A 24,833-nucleotide genomic window follows, 5' to 3' on the forward strand; every position below is an offset into this window, starting at 1 on the left:
CTTGTCCTTTCATGCCCAAACTCACCCATCCATCTCTCTCCCCTTTTAAAAACCCAGATAATCAGGTTTGATGAAGATGCCCTACTCACTGTTCTTACACTCATTCATAAATGATAGTCGGAAGCACTGCCTTCTGCTGCATCATCAAGGCAAGAGGGCAAACATGCAACATCCACTCACATGCTCATACGCGCAGATGCTTGTTTAGAATCAGAATCAGAAACACTTTGTCATTTAATTTCATGCATTTGCACACATGAACATTTGCCCCAGCCCACAGCAGTGCAACACAAAGACTAAAACACATATCCAAAAACTACAAGAACTACAAGAACACATACGTATATCCAAACTAATGTATACATCGGTCGGCATGGGCTAGTAGTTAGCTAAACTTAACCTGCTTCCCATCCCGTCAGACAGCCCTTGGTGTTTCCTCTTCAGGCCAAGCTCCGATCAGAGCCGTGGTCCTTGGGCCTACAGGATGCAGCAGACCAAGCTCCCTCAGCCAATACAACGCTAGCTCTCCCAGCCTGACATCTTCGACACACCTCCTCACACTCCACATGGTGACACTAAAAACACAGTAATGGGCTAGGCAAGGCCGCCGCCGGGCTTCGCATGGTGTTATCGGAACTGCCGGTCTGCATGGCCTAGCAGTTAGCTTGGCCTGCCTCGCTTCCATGTCCTGTCAAGACTGCCCTCAGTGTTACCTCTTCGGGCTGTGACAACCACGGGGGAACTTTAGCACCCGACCTAACAACGAAACAGAGACAGTCGGCAGGTTGGCCCGCTGTGGGCATTTATTCACAAGACAGATCGAAAAAATGCTCAACACGACTACTGCTCCTCGTCTCAGCCGGCTGGCTCCCGTCTTCCTAGGCTCCTACGCTGGGCAGCCAACACAACTATCGCTACCTCTCTCCCTCCCCGGTGGCTATCTCTGGCTCCCTTTTATCCTTGGGCTCCCCATCAGCCTCTGATTGGGGCCAGGTATGTCGCTCAGTCTCCCTCTCGTTGAGGGGAGAAGTGGGTACGGGTGTGTTTCTGGGCTGTGCTGGGTCGCTGGCCATGTTGCAGGAGCTGGGCTGACACCGGGGTTGTCACAACTCCCCCTCCCAAGAAGGAAGCCAGGGTCCCCACGTATGGCCCAGAGGCAGGCATCGCGGCGGGACAGGGCGTCGGCGTTGGCGTTCTCCCATCCCGGGCGGTGCATCACTCGGAAACTGTAATCCTGCAACATAAGGAACCATCGTGTTACCCGCTCGTTCGTGTCTTTGGCGGCGGCCATCCACTGGAGCGGAGCGTGGTCCGTGACGAGGTCGAAGCGTCTCCCCAGGAGGTAGTAGCGGAGCTTCTCCACTAGCCACTTGATGGCCAATGCCTCCTTCTCTATCGTGGAGTAGGCCCGCTCATGGGGCAGGAACTTGCGGCTTACGTAGGTCACCGGATGCTCCTCTCCATCCTTCACCTGGGAGAGGACTGCTCCCACCCCTATGGCTGAAGCATCAGTTTGGACCACAAAAGGCAGGGCAAAATCAGGGGTAACCAGTATGGAATCAGAGCAGAGGGCTTGCCTGAGCATGGTGAAGGCCTCCTCTGCTTCACTGGTCCAGAGAACACGGTCAGGTAGGTTCTTCTTGGTGAGGTCGTGAAGCGGGCCGGCCAGGGTTGCGTACTGGGGGATGAACCTCTGGTAGTACCCCACCAGTCCCAGGAACGACTTCACCTGTTTTTTTTCATCACAGGGCGGGGCCACTCCCTGATGGCCTCCAGCTTCGGTTCCTGGGGCCACATGTTGCCTCGTCCCACTCGGTAGCCCAGGTACGAGGCTTCCTCAACCCCGAGGCGGCACTTCCGCGGGTTGGCTGTGAGGCCTGCGGTCCTCAGGGCCCCCAGGACGGCTCGCAGGTGGGTCAGGTGACCCCCCCAGGTGGCGCTGTGGATCACAATGTCGTCCAGGTAGGCCGCGGCGTAGGCCCAGTGAGGACCCAGGACCCGGTCCATCATCCGCTGGAAGGTGGCGGGGGCCCCATGTACCCCGAACGGGAGTACGGTGTATTGGTACAGCCCGGTTGGGGTCGCAAACGCCGTCTTCTCCCTTGTAGCCGGCGTCAGGGGAACCTGCCAATAGCCTTTAGTTAAGTCCAGGGTTGTAATGAAACGGGCTGGCCCTAGCCGCTCAATGAGCTCGTCTACCCGGGGCATGGGATAGGCGTCAAACCTGGACACCGCATTCAGCTGCCTGAAATCGTTGCAAAACCTAAAAGTCCCATCTGGCTTAGGTACAAGGACTATGGGGCTAGACCAATGGCTCTGAGACTCCTCTATCACCCCCAACTTCAGCATATTTTCTACCTCCTCCTGAATGGCTGTCCGCCTCGCCTCTGGGACCCGGTACGGCCTCACCCGAACGGTCACCCCTGGCTCGGTGTGGATGTCGTGAGTAGTCACTGTAGTTCGCCCAGGCAGCTCTGAGAAGACGTCCTGGTGCTGCAGGACCACTTCACGGAGATCCTGCTGCTGGCTGGGCCCCAACATGGCTCCCATTGGAACCTCAGGGTGGGGAGAGTGGGTTAGAAACACTGGACCGGGCTGTGGGACAGGGTGAGAGTGCCACTTTTTAAGCAGATTGATATGGTAGAGCTGCGTAGGTTTCCGTCTCCCCGGCTGTCTTACCACATAGTTCACCTTCCCCACCTGCTCAACCACCTCATAAGGCCCCTGCCGCTTGGCCAGAAACTTGCATTCAGATGAGGGGATTAGGACCAGTACCTTCTCACCTGGCTGGAAGGTACGCACCTGGGCCCCTCTGTTGTACACCCGGGCCTGGGCTTGCTGGGCCTGTTCCAGGTGCATCCGCACCACCGGCCAGATCTTGGCCAGCCTCTTCTTCATCCCCTCCACGTGTTCGATGACGGAGTGGTGGGGGGAGGGACGGCTCTCCCAGACTTCCTTGGCCAGGTCGAGCAGCCCCCTCGGTCTCCTCCCATACAGCAGCTCGAACGGGGAGAATCCAGTGGAGGCCTGGGGTACCTCCCGGATGGCGAACAGCACATGTGGCAGGAGCTGGTCCCAGTTCTTCCCATCAAGGTCGATTACCTTCTTCAATATGCTCTTGAGGGTCTTGTTAAATCTCTCCACCAGCCCATCTGTCTGGGGGTGGTACACAGACATCCTCAGCTGCTTCACCTGTAAGAGACTCAGGAGATCCTTTAAGATCCTGGACATAAAGCAGGAGCCCTGGTCTGTTAAGATTTCCCTAGTAATCCCCACCCGGCTAAACAGCAGCATCAGCTCCCTGGCTACAGACTTGGAAGAGGCGGCACACAGTGGCACAGCTTCAGGATACCGAGTGGCGTAGTCCACCATCACCAGTAGATATCTGTGGCCTCTGCTGGTCTTAGGGAGGGGCCCCACTATGTCCATAGCCACTCTCTCAAATGGGGTTTCAATTATCGGCAATGGGACTAGGGGGTTGCATACGGTAGGCCTGGGTGCATTTTTCTGACAATCGGGGCATTCCCTACAATAATCACAGACTTCCTTCTTCAACCCAGGCCAATAAAACCTTGCCTCAATTCTCTCCCGGGTCTTCTCCATTCCTAGGTGTGCCCCTAATAGGTGGGTGTGGACCATGTACAGTACTTTGGTTACATATGGCCGGGGTACGACCAGCTGCTCTACTACGTCCCCATTGTTTTTCACTACTCTATACAGTAGATTGCACCGGGTGGCGAAGTGAGGATAAACAAGGGGACTCGCCAGATCTAGGGGCTTCCCATCGTGGACTTGCACCTGCACCCAGGCATTCCTCAGGACCTCGTCCTCCAGCTGTGTTGTTGCGTATCGCCCTTCTCGGGCGGCTCCATCCCCAGCAGCAAATGGGAAGTCCGACAGCGTGGTGAGGGGGGAGCTGTCCGGGTCCAGGCCTGTCTGCTGAGCTGGGGCTGGCGAGGCCGTGGCGGTGTCAGGGCTGTCCATGGCGGGCAGTGGGCGGGCCTGCTCACTGGCGGTTGCGGTCTCCGGTATCTCCAGGGAGGCCTGTTGCTCACGCTGGGCCACGTCATCCTCTTCTCCAGGCCCTTCATCAGTCGAGTGTGTGGGGGACCTCAGAGCTGCGCACGCAGCGGGATGACGGTCCCTGCGCCTCCGGGTGGCACGTGGCCGACCTCGGCCTCTGTCGCGGCATTCACCCCAGTACTTCTCCAGCAGGGGGCAGTCTCGGCCCAGGAAGAGGGGAACCGGCAGCTCTGGGACTACCCCCGCTTGTACCGCATACGTACCCTTTGGAATCTGGATCACAATGTGATGAGTCGGGTAGCTGAGGACGTCGCCATGTATGCAGGTCACTTCCACCATCTCCCCTGGGGGGCCATCGACGAGGTCGGGCCGGGCCAGGGACAGGTGACTGCCCATGTCGAGAAGAGCCCACGTATCCTGACACCCCACTTACACCGGTAGGCGGGGCGCTTCGGACCCCTCGGAGGTCAGGCAGTCGGAGAATAAACAGCGTCCGGCTGAAGGGGGTTCTGGGGCACTGGCAATGGGCATGGATGCTTCGCCTCCGCCGGGGCACTGGTGAGCTAGATGTCCCTTCTGTCCACAGGAATAGCAGTACCAGTCCTTTCGGGGTGATGGTGCTTGGGTTCTTCTCTGGGAGGTGGTGGGTGGGGCTGGTGTGCCCCGCTCCCCACCTATCACCTGTCTCTCGGGCCGCGCCTCCCTAGGGCGAGCACTTTGGGCGGCCGCGCCCTTCATCTGCTGGGCTACCTGGTATGCTTCCAGCACTTGAGCTAGTTCATCAATTGAGGTCGGGGATTTCTGGGTGGCCCACCTTCGCAACTGAGCCAACTGGCTGCGCACCGGCTCGGTGCCATTATATTCCCACGAGAAAACCCGTTGGGCCCTAGTAGCCAAATTGTGTCCATGAATGTTCAGAATCTCTTTCTTAACAGTTTTATAATCGGCTGAACTTACAGTGTCCAAGTCCTGGTACGCTCGCTGCGTGTCTCCCGTCAGGAACGGGGCAACGATATTCACCCACTGTGCCTCGCGCCAGCCCTCTCGCGTTGCCACCTGCTCGAAGACCTCCAGGTACGCCGTCACGTCGTCCTCTGGTGTTTGTTTGGTGAGACGGCTGGCTGGTGTCCCTCCGGGCAGCGCCGTGGTGTGTCAGGCGCCCAGCTGCGCCACCATCGTCTGGAGAGTGGCCATGCCCTCAGCCTGCTTGGTTTGGGCTTGGATCAGTAGCTTCGGCTGTCCACGGTCTGCTTTGCTGAATCAGGTGCTCTGGTAGTGGTTTCACGCTGCCCGCATTCTCCACCAACTGTGACAACCACGGGGGAACTTTAGCACCCGACCTAACAACGAAACAGAGACCGTCGGCAGGTTGGCCCGCTGTGAGCATTTATTCACAAGACAAATTGAAAAAACGCTCAGCACGACTACTGCTCCTCGTCTCAGCCGGCTGGCTCCCGTCTTCCTTGGCTCCTACGCTGGGCAGCCAACACAACTATCACTACCTCTCTCCCTCCCCGACAGCTGTCTCTGGCTCCCTTTTATCCTTGGGCTCCCCATCAGCCTCTGATTGGGGCCAGGTGTGTCGCTCAGTCTCCCTCTCGTTGAGGGGAGAAGTGGGTACAGGTGTGTTTCTGGGCTGTGCTGGGTCGTTGGCCATGTTGCAGGAGTTGTGCTGACACCGGGATTGTCACAGGGCACAGCTCCAGGCAGGGCTGTGGTCCCTGGGACTTTTGGGTTTACATACTACATGCAGGTATTTGCAAACTCTTTCTCGCCCTCTACTTTTCTTGTTCGTTTTGTCTGCACACAAACATACCCATACACACCGGGTTTGGAAAATACTATACTGGCCATTAACAGAATTTGCCAGATGGCTAAAAACAGACAAGTAAGACAGGAAGTCGTAATTAAGAACTCAAATCCAGAAGTAACAAACACAAACAGATTAACAAAGACAGTTTCGCATAAAAGAGGGAAAAAGTCAGCAGCTTTATCATTGTCTCACAGAGCCATTGGTAAGTGCATAGTCTCTCTCACTCTTTCTCACTCACTCTCTCACACACACACAAACACACACACACTCCTACAGACGTGCTTATTACATATACGTATACATCTTCTCATATAGCAGTGGCTTTTATCCAAAGCCACTTACAAGATTAGATATATTTGAGTGTCAACCTACAAGCACCTATTCAGAGCACTGAATAGTAATCGTATCATATCATAGCAAAGATTGCATGTCATGTCAAGTGCAATTAGCTTTAGTGTGCAACAAGTAGCTCACTAATCACCAGCTGGCCCACGCTGCAAATCAGAATGGTTTAACGTTGTTCTGGAAAGGGGGTAATTTTGGTCCTTCTTGAATGAAATAAGAATGTTTAGCCTTAATGGCAGTTTAAAAGAGCAACTGTCTAGGGAGCCAATGTCAGCACACAAAGACAGGTGAAATGCATAAGCATCTTGACAAGTTGAAAACCAAGCGCACATCGTCACTCTTGATTTTTTTGCAGCGGCTGGCTTGCAAAGGCTGGGAGACCAGCAAGAAGTGCATTGCAATAGTCTAACCAAGACTATTTTAGATGTTGTACAGAGCAAAGCGCCAAGGATAGGACTACCCCAGGGCTCGAACCTAGAACCTTCTTGCTGTGAGGTGACCGCACTAACCACTGCGCCACCATGCCGCCCAATTTATTATCATCTTTTGACTTATTAAGGCTCTAGTATGAAAAAAATATTTATATCTTGATGGGTGCCGGTTGCCAACACTTAATGATATTTCTTTTATTAGATTAGTATTTTTCAAATCCCAACATTCTATCTTTTTTCCTCCGTGTATTTATCCTCCTGTCTGTCATTCTCACACCTTTTGAATTGATTTGTGATTTTGCTGATTCAGTACTGGACAAAATGATAATTTACACTCTCCTGATTATACGTGGTCAAAATGACCTTGCTGTGGTTTTAGGAGGCATATCAGATGGTAGTTTTTGTGTTATTGCACACACACACACACACACACACACACACACACACACACAAACACACACGGCCCTTTAGCACAATAAGTAGTAGGTGCATCATTGAGGAGAAACTTGTCTGCTTCTTTTAAGCCTGAGGTGAGCTCAGTTGTTACTGCAACAGTAAGCAGCAGCTACTTCAGCAGGTCGATGGGCTGACAGTTCTAGGTGATGACTACAGTTTAAGCATAAGTGCATAAGTGCATGCATCAGGCTTCCTGCAAAGGAAAAGTCAGAGAAAATAATCTAAAAGATGGTAGTTCAACATGTCAATTAATTTCTACCTATTATTGATTATAACCACAGCATGCACACTGCAACATTTAGTAGGCTCTGGAAGGTCACTAGCAGGTGATTGATAAAGAAATCAATCTATGTCAGGATAAGAAGAGGATGGAGGAAATGAGGAACTCTAGAAACCCGTTTACCATCTATTAACCCACTTCTAAGCTGAGCAATGATGAAACCTTGTTTTGAACACTGTAGTAGACTTGCTGATGGAATTTCACACAGAACACACTGTTAGAGAAGTACTCATTTCCTGTTGTCATAGGTAAAAAAAAAAGAGTCCATTTTTAACAATCAGACACATCCTCTACCTCTACTCTGACTCATCACTGGTTTGAATTGTATGGCTTCCCATGCACTTCAGACAACCCCATCATCAAAACACTTAATGGAAGCAGAACAGCTCAGCACCCCTTTAGACTGTCTTACCGATAATAGTGTCTTGCTGCAGTGAACCCACATATAGTAATCATGATCTTACTTTGCATATTTTTCCTTTAACCAGCTTGAATGCCCTCTCACAGAAAATTGATGAATATTGAACACTGTTTACTAATATGCGCTGTGTGTGGGTGTAGCAAATTGAGGGGGCAGCCGGTAACCACTGCAGCTGGGACACGAACCCGGGTCTCCTGAACCACGGGCGACTACGTTAACCAGTTGACTGCAGGGTCTGACTTCTTAGCCAAGGGCTAGCAAGTCTAGTCTTCCGTGGTCGTTACATTACCCCCCCCCCCTTCTGGGAGTGCGTCCCTGCACTTCAGCATACCAGCTCCCTCACGCCTGTGGGCATGTGCTTCGGGTGGCTTCATGATCTCACCATCCCACTGCTGACACCAATGTAGCAAATTCAGGGGACAGCCAGGAACCACCACAGCTTGGATGCGAACCTGGGTCTCCCACCCCACGGGCAACTACGTTACCCAATCAACTAAAGGGTCGGACCCTTTAGTCGGACCCCGGTTACGTGGGCAAGCAAATAAACCTTAATTGTCTTGCTGTGTGTCCATGCATGTGATTGTGCGCTTGTGTGTGTTGTGTGTGAGGGTCTCATACCCAGCCATGACCAGGACAGACTTGACAGCCCTCATGCCAAAGTCATAATGGTCCTGCTGGGAGAGCTGCTCAGAGCACAGCTTGTACATCTGGGTCATCTTCCTTGCCAGCGTCTTACTGGACTCAAAGCCCTCTGAGTACAGTATCACCTGGAGAGAGAAGGTGGCGATGGAGAGAGAATCATATGGGGAAAAAGGGCGGGAGTTATCATGATTGAAGAAATTAGCTACACAAGGACGCAAATCTATGTTTACAAAGATGCAAAGACACAGCCAGAAACAGCATGCTACCTCCGCAATGAGTGCGTAGTTGGGCACCATCATGGCTATTGGTCTGAACAGAGCCTTGAGGTTGTCGGGCAGCTCTGTCCTGCCAGCATAACCTGGGTTCATAGTGATGAAAGCTGCACATGTCATCACCAGCTTAACTTCTCGGCCCTCAAACATGAACTGGGACAGCTATGAAATGTAGGGTTTCAAGTGAGAGAGTTAGTCGATAGGTGTCAGGCAAATTTGTATCCGTCTACAAAATACATGAGAATCAGACTCAGAAAATGTTATCACATGGATTTTTTTTTTTGGCCGTTTCCCTCTTTTTCTCCCCAATTGTACCTATCCAATTACCCCACTGTTCCGAACCGGAGTCGCCAGCCGCTTCTTTTCACCTGACAGTGAGGAGTTTTGCCAGGGTGATGTAGCACGTGGGAAGACAACGCTACCCCCCCCCCTAAACAGGTGCCCCGACCAACCAGAGGAGGTGCTAGTGCAGCGACCAGGACACATACCCACATCTGGCTCCCCACCCGCAGACACGGCCAATTGTGTCTGTAGAGACGCCTGACCAAGCCGGAGGTAACACAGGGATTTGAACCGGCGATCCCCATGTTGGTAGGCAATAGAATAGACCACCACGCTACCTGGACGCCCAACCACATGGATTTTCCCCCCCCCCTTTGGGGTAAGCTCTCAAGTAAAAAAAAAAAAACCTTATACAATAGAAAAATGCAACAAAATGACCCTAAATCAAAACTAACAGTCAAACAAAATAAGCAATAAGCAGCAGAGTAAAAGAAGCTCACAAGCTTTTGACAATAATTGTGTGCAAAAAAGAGTTATATGCAACAGTAACAATATCATTTGCATATGGAGGTTGTGTTATTTCTTACTGATAAGATTTACTGCTTATATATGTCATTACTTACGGTGTTTTGTTTATGTGTGTGTTTGTTTGTGTGTGTGTGTGAGTGTGTGTGTGTGTGTGTGTGTGTGTGAGAGAGAGAACAGAGACAGAGTTTATGTACGTAAGCGTGTTCCTACCTTAGCTGCTTTGGCGTTTCGTATTGTGATGAGCTGCTGAGCAATGACAGACAACACTTCGATGTCAATGCGGTTAAACTCATCAAAACAACACCAAGCTCCTGACTGGGCCAGACCACTGAAGAAGCGCCCCATCATCTGCAGAGAGAAGAATGTTTGTTTAAATAACATTAGAATTACATATGATTCATGTGAGGGAGAGGATATAAAAAAAAAAGTTTGAATGCCTGATATTAAAAAAGAAATCACAGAAACGATTAACACGGCCTATCTATCATGTGTCTATTCATGAGGTACTATGAACACAGAATCGCTTTATTGGCTAAGCACAGTAAATGTAGAAGAATGTCCCTTAGTGAGATTGATGCAGACCCATATACCTCACACAAGTGCTCCGGACCCTCTGTTGAAGGTTTTACTTTTTGTCCACTCTAATAGCAGTACTTTGACCCCCCCCCCTTTTTCTCTCCAATTGCACCCGGCCAATTATCCCACTCTTCCGAGCCATCCCGGTCGCTACTCCACCCCCTCTGCCGATCCGTGGAGGGCTGCAGACTACCACATGCCACCTCTGATACATGTGAAATCACTGGCTGCTTCTTTTCACCTGATAGTGAAGAGTTTCACCGGGGGATGTAGCACGACCAGATGAGGTGCTGGTGCAGCAATCAGGACACATACCCACATCCGACTTCCCACCCGCAGACACAGCCAATTGCGCCTGTAGGGACACCCGATCAAGCCGGAGGTAACATGGGGATTCAAACCGAGATCCCCGTGTGTTAGTAGGCAATGGAATAGACCACCATGCCACCCAGACGCACAGTACTTTGGTTTCTAATCAATATAAAACTATTTCTTTGTAGATGCTTTCTATGACAGTGTCTTGATTTGAAGATACCTGCTGACATGTTCAGATTCCCAATTGAGTTTTTTTTTTCACAAGACACTCAAAATCTGTTGTCCTTTTATGGACCTTTTGAAGTGTTAGCTATACTAATTGCAAACAAATCAAATTTATCAACATGTTGCAGTCAACATTAAAGGCACGCGTGTGAAAACAGATCCAGGTGAACTTTTTGCAAATTTAATGTTGATTTCTCTAATGCACGCTCGCAAGGACTAATTTTTTCCCCCCATTTTTCTCCCCAGTTGTACCCAGTCAATTACCCCACTCTTCCGAGCCATCCCGGTCGCTGCTCCACCCCCTCTGCCGATCCGGGGAGGGCTGCAGACTACCACATGCCTCCTCCAATACATGTGGTGTGCTTCTTTTCACCTGAGTTTCACCAGGGGGACGTAGCACATGAGAGGATAATGCTATTCCCACCAGCCCCCCCCCCCACTGAACAGGCACCCCGACCGACTAGAGGAGGCCAGGACACATACCCACACCCAGCGTCCCACCCGCAGACACGGCCAATAGTGTCTGTAGGGAAGCCCGACCAAGCCGGAAGTAACATGGGGATTCAAACCAGAGATCCCCGTGTTGGTAGGCAATGGAATAGACCACCACGCAACCCGGACACCCCTGCAAGGACTAATTTAAGAGAAATATAAGATAAACTTAAGACAAATCCTGTTGCATCAGACCCAATGTATGTCCATAAAAAATGTAAGTTTCTGATACACCCTTGTGCAAATGTTGGCTCATTGAATTTTTCAGCATTTACTGGATTTAGTGGTTGAAGTGATTCTAATCCTGTCATTAACTCTGCTACAGCAGTCTCCTCAGAGTCCTGTCTATACTCTAAATGTCAAGAGGTTCCACCATTTACAGCAGAGAGCAACACTAATCAGATAGGGGGGGAGAGAGAGAGAGAGAGAGAGAGAGAGAGAGAGAGAGAGAGAGAGCTACAGCGAGAGAGAGAGAAAACAAGAGAAAGAGAAAGAGAGGGGGAGTTAATCTGTAAGATTAAACATGTGATAGAAAAACTTAATCAACTACACTGATCTGAACCCAAGGCAATGGAGGGGGGTGAAATGGATGGAGGGGCAGTGGAATGTTGCAGTGGCAACAAGACAAATCCAATCTCAGCATAGTACATTAGTAATTCGATTACATGGCTTGTGATTTTTATTTTTATTTTCAGCTATGCATGGTGTTTAATAAAGCTTGTATGGGATATTTTTTTTAGTTTTTTGGTTTTGCTGCAATAAATAAATTTAATCACAGAAAGTTGAATCAGTTCATCTGGATACAACGTTTGAGAGAACCGTTTCATCACTCATCTAAGTGACCTCTTCACTCTCAACTGACCGCAGGTATCCCCACCCTCATAAACAATACAGTGGCATAACGACTGAAACCAACGATCAGTTTCATATGCAAATTACTGTAACCATTAACTAGAGTTACAATGGCCATGTGTACTATTCGCAGAGGATTGGGGAATGTTTGCAATCACAGATGGTGACAGATGTACTCTTAGCCCCCCCGTTCAGGGATGGTCATTCACATAGATGGCCTCTTTGACTCCACATTCTAACCAGTGTTCCCACTTACCAAGGATCTGCAAGGATCTGCTTGAAAGATTCGCCACTGGCTTGTAGATGGGTGTAGACCGTGAAGTCCTGGCCTGATGTGTTAGCTCTCCTATGTTGTGCCATCCTCTTCATCTTCTTCCACTGAAACTCTAGTTAATGGTCACCCCCATATTTGCAAATGAAATCGATCATTGTTTTCAGTCGTTATACCACTGTATTGTTTATGAGGGTGGGGATACCTGCGGTCAGTTGAGAGTGAAGAGGTCATTTAGATGAGTGATGAAATGTATGTCAATAAACATTGTGTCCAGATGAACTGATTCAACCTTCTGTGATTTCCTTACCTGGATTATTGAGCAGGTATGAAGACAAATAAATGTAATGGTCTAAAATTGGGCAGTGGCCTGTTATTCCTTGGCATATTGTAATCTCGGAAGATCCCAGCCAAGCCAGGATCGATGCTTAAATCAATCTATTATTTCTGATAGCTCGAATTGATTAAATACTAGTGGCTTGATACTAGTGTTTTAAAACCTCTAACAAGCAATGTTAAAGACAATATCTTTTTCTTATGCATGCAGAATATTCCAGGTAAGAAAATCACAGACGGTTGAATCGGTTCATCTGAATCGGTTCATCTGGACGAACCGATGGGCATGGGTTCATCTGGATGAACTGATTCAGCCATGTTTGAGTTAAATACAATAGAGTTTAATGAGTAAAAAAAAAAAAAAACGACAGGAAAATGTGGCAGTAACCAGTTGTAGGAGGCTGATTTCAATGAAGCAATGACAAATTTGACTCCAGGGGACATCTTTTAAACAAACAACTATTGAATACTATTTAATATTTCCTATTTCTAATAATGCCTTGCCTTGCTGAAGCTGTCTGATTTGACTGCTTTTGCTGCAGCGTCATCTAGTGGCAATGTCTTGCCAGTGCTGTCAGAATAAGGGATGACCATAGTGTGGACTTGGAGATTTGCACAGTTTTAGAGTAAAACAGCAAATGATATAGCAGCAGGAGAAAATGTACTTTATTAACTGAAGAAGAACTGGAGAAGGGAGAGGAAAAAGAAAAATGAAGAAAAAAGGATGAAAGGAAGGAATACTGAAAGAATGAAAGTAAGTCAGGAGGGAATAAAGAAAGGATGAATGCCACACAAAAACACATATGGTGAATGAATAAAAGAGGTAGGATAAAACAAACTGAACCAATGACCAAACAAACAGCTCATAAGGAGAGTGCAAACAGGTGTACAGCCCCAAACCTTATAGTCGAGTCCATCAGAGCAGTTGAAGACCACACACTGGATGGCCAGGGCCTTAGCCAGGTCCTTGGTTGTCTCCGTCTTGCCTGTACCAGCTGGCCCCGCTGGGGCCCCACCGAGGTCCAGCTGGAGAGCCCCCATCAGACACAAATAGCAACGATCCTGCACAGGCAAGCAGCCAGGTAGGCAAGTAAAGAGACAAATAAAAAGCAAGGGAGAGTGATGCATATATGGATGGGGGGAGAGAGGAGTTTGTGTGTGGGAGTGTGTGTGTCTATGTTTATGCATTCATTCTTGTCTGGCATCTGTTCATGCAGGACAAAATGACTATGAACTATGAGCAGGCTGTGGTCCTGCCCGGAAGGAAACACCAAGGCAGTCTGGTGGCAGCCTTGCCTAACGTCGACTGTGCAATGTTTTTGTCTGCGTCTGTGTTTGTGTCGTCGTATGGACTGCGTGGGAGGTGTGTTGAAGGTGCCTGGCTGGGAGAGCTAGCTTTGGATCGGCTGAGGGAGACTGGTCTGCTGCGTCTGGTGGCCCCAAGGACCATAGTCTTGCCTGGAACTGCACCCAAAGAGGAGGCAGCGAGGGTGGTCTGACAGCACGCGGAAGCAGGGCAGGCTAAGCTAACTGCTAGCCCATGCAGATCGGCAGTTCCGACAGTCATCCTGGCTGGCTTTCATTCTCTGGACAGTGGAATCTTTGGACTGTGTTGCACTGAATGAGCTGTGTTGTTAACTATTTGTGGGTTCCCCCACCCCCTTTATTCTCTGTTTTCATATGTTTTTGGTGGTGTCGTTTTTGGAAATTTTGGATATGTTTTTATCTTTTGTGTTACACTGCTGTGGGCTGGGTGAAACAAAATTTTGTTTCTTTTGTGTATGTAAGTACATGATATAAATGACAATAAATTGTTTCTGATTTCTGCTTCCTGAAATACTGAACTTGTTACGAGGTCAAGGTTTACAACCTTATCTCTGCAGTGATGTTACTCATACATTCACTCTGACCATGATATTGAGCTGGTATGCTTTTGCTCCATGTATAAGAGGTCTGCATTCTCTTATACATCTTATATGCATCTTATAGAACTAGCCTGCAGGCCCTATAAGACCCCCAACAAAAGTTGGCAATGCATGGTTTTTATTTTTCTAAGGCTGCAGATGAGTACGTGGTCATCAATATGATCTCACTATTTGAGTGCTGCTGCAAGTCATGACTGGTTGACAGTATAGAGACTAGAGCTGGCAAAGTATCTAAAGAATCCCTTCATACTCCCCTTCCCATAAAGCTGGGTCCCCACTCATCGCGATTTCAGTAACGCTATGCATGAATATGCCAGCTTTTGGACATATAAACAACAGCCCAAGAGCATAAAATAGCAGCTTGTGTAGGCTATTTGGTAAACATAATCATAGCAGATCTCATACCTTTGCCACATTCAAGCAACATTTACAGGGATCTTTTATAGGACTTTTCAATTAGGACTCGATGGTGGACTGTGACTGGCAAGGAATACAGAATGCCGATTGTGGGCTGGTAGATGGTCTTGGTAAAATAGCTTGCAGGTGCAGATCTACATAGACCTCTACCATAATTATGAATTAAAGGTACATACGTGCTTTTGTGTGTGTGTGTGTGTGTGTGTGTGTGTGTGTGTGTGTGTGTGTGTGTGTGTGTTACCGTGAGCGGTGTGATGACCAGTCTAGGGCATGCACCGAGGTATTCGTATCCATAGACGTATGTGGACAGTGCCATGGTGGCTACACAATTGTCCAAGTCCAGATCCCAGTAATAGCGCAGCTGTCTCTGCCACTCAAAGTTAGAGCGGGAATCAACCTAGAGAAGACAGCGAGAGGGCTTTAGTCATGTACAAGTAGTGAATTGCTGTAGTGAGAGACCTTTAATCAATACCCACACCAGACAGAGAGCTATTGATCGTTCTGTGTACGGGCTAAATTGGGCTAGAGTCAACTGCAGCTCAGCTCTGGCACATAGGTTTCCATATGTTATGAGACAGAGCTGATGGCCTGTACAACAGGTTCCAGCACTTTATTTCAACACTTTTTTTTATTTTTACATTTAACTTATTGTTTAAAAAAACCCAAAAACACGGGGGTGTCGAGGTAACGTAGCAGTCTATTCCATTGCCTACCAACATGGGGATTGCCAGTTCGAATCCCTGTGTTACCTCCGGTTTGGTTGGACATCCCAACAGACACAATAGGCCGTGTCTGCGGGTGGGAAGCCGGATGTGGGTATGTGTCCTGGTCACTGCACTAGCGCCTCCTCTGGTCGGTCGGGGTGCCTGTTCAGGGGTGAGGGGTAACTTGGGGGAATAGCGTGATCCTCCCACATGCTATGTCCCCCTGGCGAAACTCCCCACTGTCAGGTGAAAAGAAGTGGCTGGCGACTCCACATCTATCGGAGGAGGCATGTGGTAGTCTGCAGCCCTCCCCGGCTTGGCAGAGGGGGTGGAGCAGCAACCGGGATGGATTGGAAGAATAGGGCAATTGGCCAAGTACAATTGGGGAGAAAAGGGGTGAAAACTATAAAAGAAAAAAAAACACAAGAGGGAGTGTTGTTATACTGAATATCAGTACAGCTGTGACATCACCTATGACCAAATCACAGCAGTGCTGATATTCAGTATAACAGCATAACATCGAGTGTGATATTGCTTTTATACAACAGTTCTACAACACTATATACAGTGCTGCTTGAAAGTTTGTGAACCCTCCAGACATGGTCACTGTTTTTGTAAAAAACATTAAAATAAGTTTATTACACATACATCCAAATCCCAATTTGTAAAGCACACCTTCCAAATAATGGACACACACACAAAAAGAGATATATTTTCATTATTTAATTCAACAAAGGTGGTTTATTTCACAAAAACTGAAAATTTAACATGTGTAAAAGTATGTGAAACCTTGTATTAGTAGCTTGTGGCTCCTCCTTTTGAGGCCATTACTTCAACCAAACGTGTTCTGTAACCACTAACCAGTCTCTCGCATCTGCTTATGGGGATTTTTGCCCACTCCTCCTTGCAGAACTCAGCCAGTTGAGAGAGGTTGGAGGGACATCTGGTATGTACCAACTTCTTCAGGTCTCGCCACAACATTCCAATTGGATTAAGGTCCGGACTTTGACTAGGCCAATCCAGAGTACGAATCCTCTTTCTCTGAAGCCATTCCTTTGTAGTTTTGCTGGAATGCTTTGGGTCATTGTCTTGTTGCATAATCCATTTTCATCCCAGCTTCAACTCCCTGACTGATGGCAGGAGATTCTGGTCAAGAATTTGTTGATATGCCGGAGAATTCATGGTTCCTTGGATAATATGGAGTCGTCGAGGTCCAGAAGCAGAAAAGCAGCCCCAGACCTTCACATTTCCACCACCATGCTTCACTGTTGGGAGGGTTGGCTTTTCTCCAAACTTGTTGGTTTTGATTATGACCAAATAATTCTATTTGGGACTCGTCTGTCCAGAGAATGGACTTCCAGAAGGCCTCTGGTTGTTCCAAGTGCTCTCTGGCAAAGTTGAAACGGGCAGCTTTGTTCTTTTTTGAGAGCAGAGGCTTCCTTCTAGCAACCCTCCCATGAATGTCATGGCGATTCAATTTTCGTCTGATTGTAGACGCATGCACATTTGTCCCAGATGCTACCAGAGAGGTCTGCAACTCTCTAGAGGTGATGTGTGGGTTGTCCTTTACCTGATTTATTATTTTTCTGGTGCTTCTGGGTGATAGTTTTGATGGGCGTCCACTTCTAGGCAGAGTTGCTGTCATGTTGAAGGCCCCTCATTTGTAAATTATTTGTCTTACAGTGGATGGATGGAGCAGGAATCTTTTGGAGATGGTCTTATAGCCCTCCCCAGACTGATGGGCCGTCACTACCCTCTTCTTCATGTCCTCGGATATCTCCTTTGCTCTCGGCATTGTTGATTTGTATGGGACCACAGTGGTTTGGTTGGTTTCCTCTCTCTTTTAATTAGTGCAGACCAAACCCTTTTCCAAGGATGTCTCATTTCAATGGTCTGCTTAAATGATTAATTAAGCACCCAAATGTGTTTCACCACAGTCTGTTACCTGCTTGACTTAACCAATGCAGCTGGGGGTTCACTTACTTTTGCACATACACTAATTCCATGTTTCGTGTAGTTTTTGGGCTACTTAAACAAGTCCCACTAAACGAGTACATGCAATTGATACACATATATCTGACATTTCATACATAAAAACTGGTGATGATAAAATAAGAAAATCATGGTAAAACAACAGAAACATCTAAACTGCTCAAGGGGTTCACATACTTTCAAGCAGCACTGTACATACATAGGCTCCCCTATGTATATATTCCCCCTGGTTCCCCAGGCTTCCCATCGGATTGTCTCAGAGACACTCACAGAGACACTTGGTCACCGGATGCGCCACGTCCTGTTGTGACCCTTCCCGGCTGTCTTTACCTGCTGTCTGTAAGGTCTTGTTTAATAAAACCTTGCTCTAGGGGAACACGCCTGGCCGGGGAAGATCCCCGTAGTTTCCGCCAGCCCCATGTCTCCCAGCAGCCGGCTGACATCCTGTCCATCTACCAGCCACACCGGCCGACACCTTCCGCCAGTTACTGTGCCGCCGGCCACCTCAGCCGACCTGTCAGTCTCAGCTGCCCAGTGCCCCCGAGCCTCAGCTGCCCAACGCCCCCCTGTTCCAGAATAGTCAGTCTGTTCCCGAACTATCGGCCACCTTTGCCGACACGCAGTCTGTTGTTCCCGAGCCATCGGCTGCCTTTGCCAATGTGCAGTTTGTTCCTGAGCTGTCGGCCGCCTCCCAAGCTGTCGGCCGCCTTTGCCGACATGCAGTCTGTTCCTGAGCAGTTGGGTGCCCCTGCCGACAACCAGCCTGTCCCCGAGTGACCGTGCCGCTGCCTCTGAAGTCTGTCCCCCAAGCGGCCGTCCCGCCGCCTCGGTTCTGCCTGAGTCACTGGCCTCTGGGTCATTCACCTGCCCGTCCACCGGAGCTGCTCTGCCCTTTGGCCCTGCATCCTGGTTGCCCTCCAGATCGGTTCCATCCATCAGTCCAGCACTAGGCCATCTGCCTGAGATCCCTGGCCCCATTCATCCACCCCCAGACCACTTGGTCCCGAAAGCCCTCCCCAAGACCCCCTTCCCCAGCCGCCCTGCTTGGTGCTCTTGGTCTGTTTGTTTGGGACATCTGGAATCCATCCCTTGGGGGGGTCCTGTCATGAGTGTGTGATCTGGGTCATTGGGGCTCGCCCATCCCCTGATTGGTGTTTTGGTTCACCTGCACCCTGAGTGATCTTCATTGCTCCTGATTGTCCGGCTTCATTCTCACCTGTTCCTCTTTCTCCAATTGGCTGTGTGGTACCTGCGCCCAATCCCCCCCCCAGTCTGATTGGCTTGTCTGTTCTTGCCCTGTCCTGTGCACCTGCGCCCAATCTCCCTGATTGGCTCTCCTATGTATGTCTATGTTCCCCGGGCTCTTCATCGGATCGTCTCCCAGAGATACTCAGAGACACTTGGTCGCCGGATGCGCCACGTCCTGTTGTGAGCCTTCCCTGCTGTCTGTAAGTTCTTGTTTAATAAAACCTTGTTCTAGCCCAGTTTGTCTCCACTGTCTGCACTTGGGTCCTCTTCCTGCTCCTGGCATGACACCCTGGGACTGAGGCACAGGGGCTTCTCGGCTGCTGCACCCACAACTGGGCTCAGGTGTGCATGCATGCACGCACACACACACACACAAAGTGAACTTCATAAAGGCAGATGTTGAATATGGGGGTCTTGGGGGGCATAAGACAAACTACACTGAATAATACACACATTCAATAAATAGATACAACAGAAACCTTTTGGTGTGGAACCCTATGCTATGTCCACCTGAGAAGCGGTATCCTACCCCTGGAAATAAAAGTAAGTAATTCAGGAAGGTAGAGTGTATTTGGTCTGTGACCTGAGAGATGAGAGATGATGAAAATAACTTCTCCTGGATCGCCACCTTGCCATGGTGGAGAAGCTCCTGGTAGGGTCACCCAAGGCAGACAGGTCAAGGGGGAGGTTCTAGAGGACGTGCGATCCAACAAAGATTCAACAAAGATCTCAATGGTGGAGGTGGCAGAAGATGTCTTCAGGTAACAATGGCAGTGAAGGCGGATTAAGGCTGCAACAGAGGGTGGTCTCCAATCATCTTGGTTTTCCATGACATTGGACTCTGGCCACCCCCTGCCAAGGACCGTGTGGTGGCTGCAGGCACATCATCCACTCCATGTAAAAAGCTGTCACGCACACACGTCCTCCTATTATGCAGCTCCAGGATCAGCCTCTATGCCCACCTGAGGACCCAGAGGGAGCTCGGTCGATGATGATGATGAAAATAAATTGCACTTAATTTTACTGTAGGCTACTTTATATGATAGCCTGGTATGGAAACTGTTCTGCCCGTGATCGAGTTGACCTGAAGAGAGCGGTACGTTCAGCTGAACGCACCACCAGAACATCCCTCCCCATCCTGCAGGACACTTACACCAGAAGGGTGAGGACGAGAACCAAGAAGATCATGAGCGACACTTCTCAACCTAACAGACTGTTCAGGCTTTTGGGGTCTGGTAGACGCCTCTGTAGTCTTAGGGCCAAAACAGAGAGACTAAAGAGAAGTTTCTATCCAAAGGCCATAATAACTCTCAACATATACGACCTTTCACATACTTGAGACAGCTAGGTTTTTTTTATTGTTTATTTTGACTTAAGAATGCGCCATCTTTTGTCTTTTATCTAAGCCTATGTTTTTTTTTCACATACTGACAGACGGAGTACCCCCCTTCATTTCACTGCATGTTTTACATTGTATTTCTGAGCATGTGACAAATAAAGTACTTGAACTTGAACCTGTGTGCACCTTTTTAAGAATACAGAACAAAAATCTTGAATTATTTTGGTTTGATGAAAATGAGAAGTTGGACTGAGTGGCAAAATATAGGCTAGTATTATTTCTAAAGCTTGGAAAATTAGGCAAACTAGACTGAATAATACATGCATACGATATATTAGTTTATTTAATGCATGTCAAGAATGAAGGCAAAGACAATATAGTATTCATGTTTAACTATAATTTGTATATTTGGTCTCATACCTATGTACATGGAAATACATAGTCTGCCTTGTATGCCTGTTTGGGTTGGGATACTTTTGATGCAATATTCTACACTGATATCAGAATACCAACCCCCCATCTGGAAATATGTTTGTTGTTCCAAATAATTTAGTCCATCTAAATATCAATATGTTTTAGTGCTATTTAGGTGTATATATTTTCTAGTATGATGTTATTATGTTCAATGTGAGAATTTATTAACAGTCAGATAAGTCATTTGAAAATCTGTAGGGAAGTCTAGTCGCAATTGCAGGTGTATCAGCAGTATAAGGAGCAAAAATCTAAGTGTATCTTAGTAAATTAATGATCACAAAAAAAAAATCATCTGTTTTAAGTTACAATTAGGTGTGAGGTCTCCTGTGGGTTTACTCTTGGGGTTAAGACAAATATTATGTTAATAAACCACTTTTTAGGTTAACGCTTTGCCAGCTTATCTAAAAAAGGATGATGACCCAATGTGAGCTGGCGAGAACACATCAGACACACAACATTGTGTATGACATAGGACGTAAGGCACCGTCCCTGGGTGAAATGCCAAATTTTTAGGGAGTCCCATTGGATGGTCAGTGGGCAACGTGCTGATTGGCTAGTCATTTCAGGTGTAAAAACAGGGTCAAAATTCATACTTGTATTTTGTAGCTTGTAACTTCAGTGTCACACACAAAGGTAGGAAATGTGTGTGTCTGTCTCAGCCTTGTCTGTTTTCTCTGTTGAAAATATCCCTGCAAAAATTTTACTTACACATACACAAAATATTTCTACAGCTACACAATTTTTTTAAACATGTGCAAATTATATATTTGTGCACAAAACTTTCACACATAAACAAAATATTTCTACAGCTACAAAAACTTTTTACACATGTGCAAATTATATCTGTGTGGACAAAACTTTTTCACATATGAACAAAATATTTCTACAGCTACAAAACTTTTTCACAAATTCAAAATTTTATAACCCTTATTTGTTTCTATACATTTGCACATCCTGGTTAATATCTGTGACAGCTGGTTTACTCTCAGGGGAATGGCAGTATACCAGAAGCTGTTTGTCGCAACTGTTACTTTCCTGGGCTGCAAAGAGGTCTTTTGCACCTGGTGGAATTTTGCTCAGGATTTTTTGGAGATGCAACTGGACAGAGGAGATTTCCTCACTCCTCAAACATGGCGCCCCTCCGAATTTGTCTGTCTCTCTCCAGTGGATCTTTGTGATTTTTCTTTCTTCGTTTAATGTCATGGTGAAATACTTTGCGCCATTCTCATCAAGTTTTAGGATGAATGAGTCAGGTTTGAGCTCCCAATTCCCCTCTTTGCCCCTGCATCCAAGTTCAACTGAATATCATACCAGACATTGTTCAGTAAACCTTTTGGATTGTCTGGACTTAGTGTTGCAGAACATTTTAAGATGCACTAGTCTTCAGGTGAAATTGGGGGGTGGTATGTTGTTTTGTCTTTCCCTGCCCTTCTAATCTCTTTTACAACACTTTTGAAAACACTATTAGCTTATATGAATACTGGGTCCTGCATTAAATTTCATGAACAGCTAGTCGGAGGCTCATTGATGTAATGATTTAAACCAGCCCTAAAACCAAGGTAGGTGCTGATGCTGTAGAACTCCCCTTAAATTGTCTGGATGGATCCAAAAAACTGCCTCAAGACTGTACTGTGTTCAGCTCGGTCTTCTTAACAGACTGAATGTCGATGTTTATATTTTTGAGACTTAGCCAAGTCTGAAAGCTGTTCAAAGCCCGTGTTGCTTGCCTTTGTGTTAGCTTTATTTTTGCTCTTCTCTAATTTGTCTAGGTCAGTTGATGTCATATGAGCACACTTGAAGTATCCAGGCTTCTTTCCTCCGCTTCGTCCTCTCCTGACGACCATTCATAATTTAACTCAAATGTTATTTGTGGAGGGGCGGCATGGTGGCACAGTGGTTAGCGCGGTCGCCTCACAACAAGAAGGTCCTGGGTTCGAGCCCTGGGGTAGACCAACCTTGGGGGTCATCCCATGTTGTCCTCTGTGGAGTTTGCATGTTCTCCCTGTATTTGCGTGGATTTCCTCCGGGTGCTCGGTTTTCCTCCCACAGTCCAAAGACAAATAGGCCAGGTGAATCGGCCATACTAAATTGTCCCTAGGTGTGTGTGCGTGTGTGTGTGTGTCAGCCCAGTGACTGCTGGAATAGGCTCCAGCATCCCGTGACCCTGAGAGCAGGATAAGCAGGATAATGGATGGATGAATGTTATTTGTGGAAATATATGTTCATCTTTGCAGTGCGAAGTTTGTTACAATATAAGATAGATAATGATCATTAATGTATCTAACAGTTATTAGAACACCTGTTAAGTGGAGTGATACATGTATAGTTAAAAGTTCCAGTGCTGTTATGCTCTATAAGAGCACTCATGAAATGCCTCTTGTCCAGTCAAATTACATTAGAGGGTGATTTTTTTTTCTTTCATATTTATATCCGGATAGGTGACAATTTAAAGGAAAGCCCGGAATACTTGACCCCTACAGTGAGGGGGTCCAGGGGCTCCGTCATTCTATGGGGGGTGGCAAGTATTGAGCCAGCTGTCCTACTTGCCAAAAGGAATGCGACACGGTGTGGTGGCCTCTCGCTTTCTGGTGTAGTGATGGCCATGGGTCTATCAGGACCTTAGCATATGGCCGCTCCTATGCAAATGTGTCTGCAGCAGCACCTTTTCATGGTACCTCCTGTTTTCACAAAGTCTGCTGTGGGGGGACCCGGGTTCCTGGCGGTATAATCGGGTGGGTTGATTGGACCCGTTAGCCTTGGCTGGCAGCCAATCTAGGAGAAGGACAACTCTGATTTCAAACCCAGGTAGATGAAGCCGTTAGCCCTGTGAGGCAGTTCATCTAGGGGAAGAAAAACTCTGATGTATACTCGTCTATGGGAAAGGCTTCGGAAAGAAACCCTGAGGAAAAATCTGCATCCGTCTCCATTGCCAGTCGTCTCGTTTAGTCTTGCCACTGGTAGTTGGTGGTCTCAGATGAGAGAGTGGGGTTGATGATGCAAAACTCTTCCTCACTTTAATCATCATGCAAATCATCAGTCATCCATCACAGGATGACTTGATGGTCCTCTTCACCGTGACAGATGAATAACAAACAACAACATTCTGTGGGAGGCATTTTTCTGGCATGGTTTGGGTCCACTTGTCCCCTTAAAGGGAAGGGTCACTGCAAATCAATACAAAGTTATTCTGAGTGATCACCTTTATCCTATGATGAGACATTTCTATCCTGATGGGAGTGGTCTCTTCAAGGATGACAATGCCGCCATCCACAGGGCACGAGGGGTCACTGAATGGTTTGATGAGAATGAAAATGATGTAAATCATATGCTATGGCCTTCACAGTCACCAGATCTCCACCCAATTGAACACCTATGGGAGATTTTGGACCGACGTGTTAGACAGCACTCTCCACCACCAACATCAAAATACCAAATGAGGAAATATCTTTTAGAAGAATGGTGTCCATCCCTCCAGTAGAGTTCAGAGACTTGTAGAATCTATGGCAAGGGGCATCGACACTGTTCTGGTGGCTCATAGTGACCCAAAACTTTACTAAGACCCTTTATATTGCCTTTTCCTTTCATTTTTCACCCTCAAGTTCAGTCTTTGCCTTTCCATTTAGTCACTGGAAGACTTATGCCTGCCTTCTCTTCATGGGAGTGAGTTTTTGTGATTTAATTTTGTGAAACGTTTTCCATAGACAAAGTCTTGTTATACAGTCACTGGTGTAAGTCTCATTAACTTGAACACTAGTCTTTAGAAGGTCAGAAAGTTCCCCATTTCTACAACCAAATGTGTATTCCCTTCTGTGGGTTCTGATACTCCTTCACAGACTAAATGGTGTCAAATTTATCTTCATGTTATTGCTTCAAAGAAACGCCCTATGTTTGGAAAAATATTTACGTATGATTTCTTTTCATTTGGCTATGTTAGATACTTTCTTTTTATTTTGTGGGGGATTTTTTCATCCCCTTTTCCTCCCCAGTTTTATCTGGCAAATTATCCCACTCTTCCGATCTGTCCCAGTCGCTCCTCTACCCCCTCTGCCGATCCGGGGAGGGTTGCAGACTACCACGTCTCCTCCGATACATGTGGAGTCGCCAGCTGCTTTTCACCTGACAGTGAGGAGTTTCACCAGGAGAACATAGTGTGATCACGCTATTCCCTCCACCC

The 24,833-nt window shown here is 47.7% G+C and overlaps 1 protein-coding gene across 1 annotated transcript in view; it reads right to left on the bottom strand.

Annotated features, from left to right (window-relative positions):
• dnah6 (dynein, axonemal, heavy chain 6) overlaps positions 1-24,833 on the bottom strand; it is a 197,577-nt gene that overhangs the window by 137,820 nt on the left and 34,924 nt on the right. Inside the window, exons 27-31 of the mRNA XM_056280529.1 lie at positions 15,144-15,299; positions 13,461-13,622; positions 9,704-9,841; positions 8,678-8,845; positions 8,388-8,536 (exon numbers count right to left, since the gene is read on the bottom strand). Coding sequence (XP_056136504.1) covers positions 8,388-8,536; positions 8,678-8,845; positions 9,704-9,841; positions 13,461-13,622; positions 15,144-15,299 — 773 coding nt within the window. The remainder of the gene's footprint in view (positions 1-8,387; positions 8,537-8,677; positions 8,846-9,703; positions 9,842-13,460; positions 13,623-15,143; positions 15,300-24,833) is intronic.

The sequence above is a fragment of the Lampris incognitus genome, chromosome 5, assembly GCF_029633865.1.
Source record: "Lampris incognitus isolate fLamInc1 chromosome 5, fLamInc1.hap2, whole genome shotgun sequence".
NCBI classification, from domain to species: Eukaryota; Metazoa; Chordata; class Actinopteri; order Lampriformes; family Lampridae; genus Lampris; species Lampris incognitus.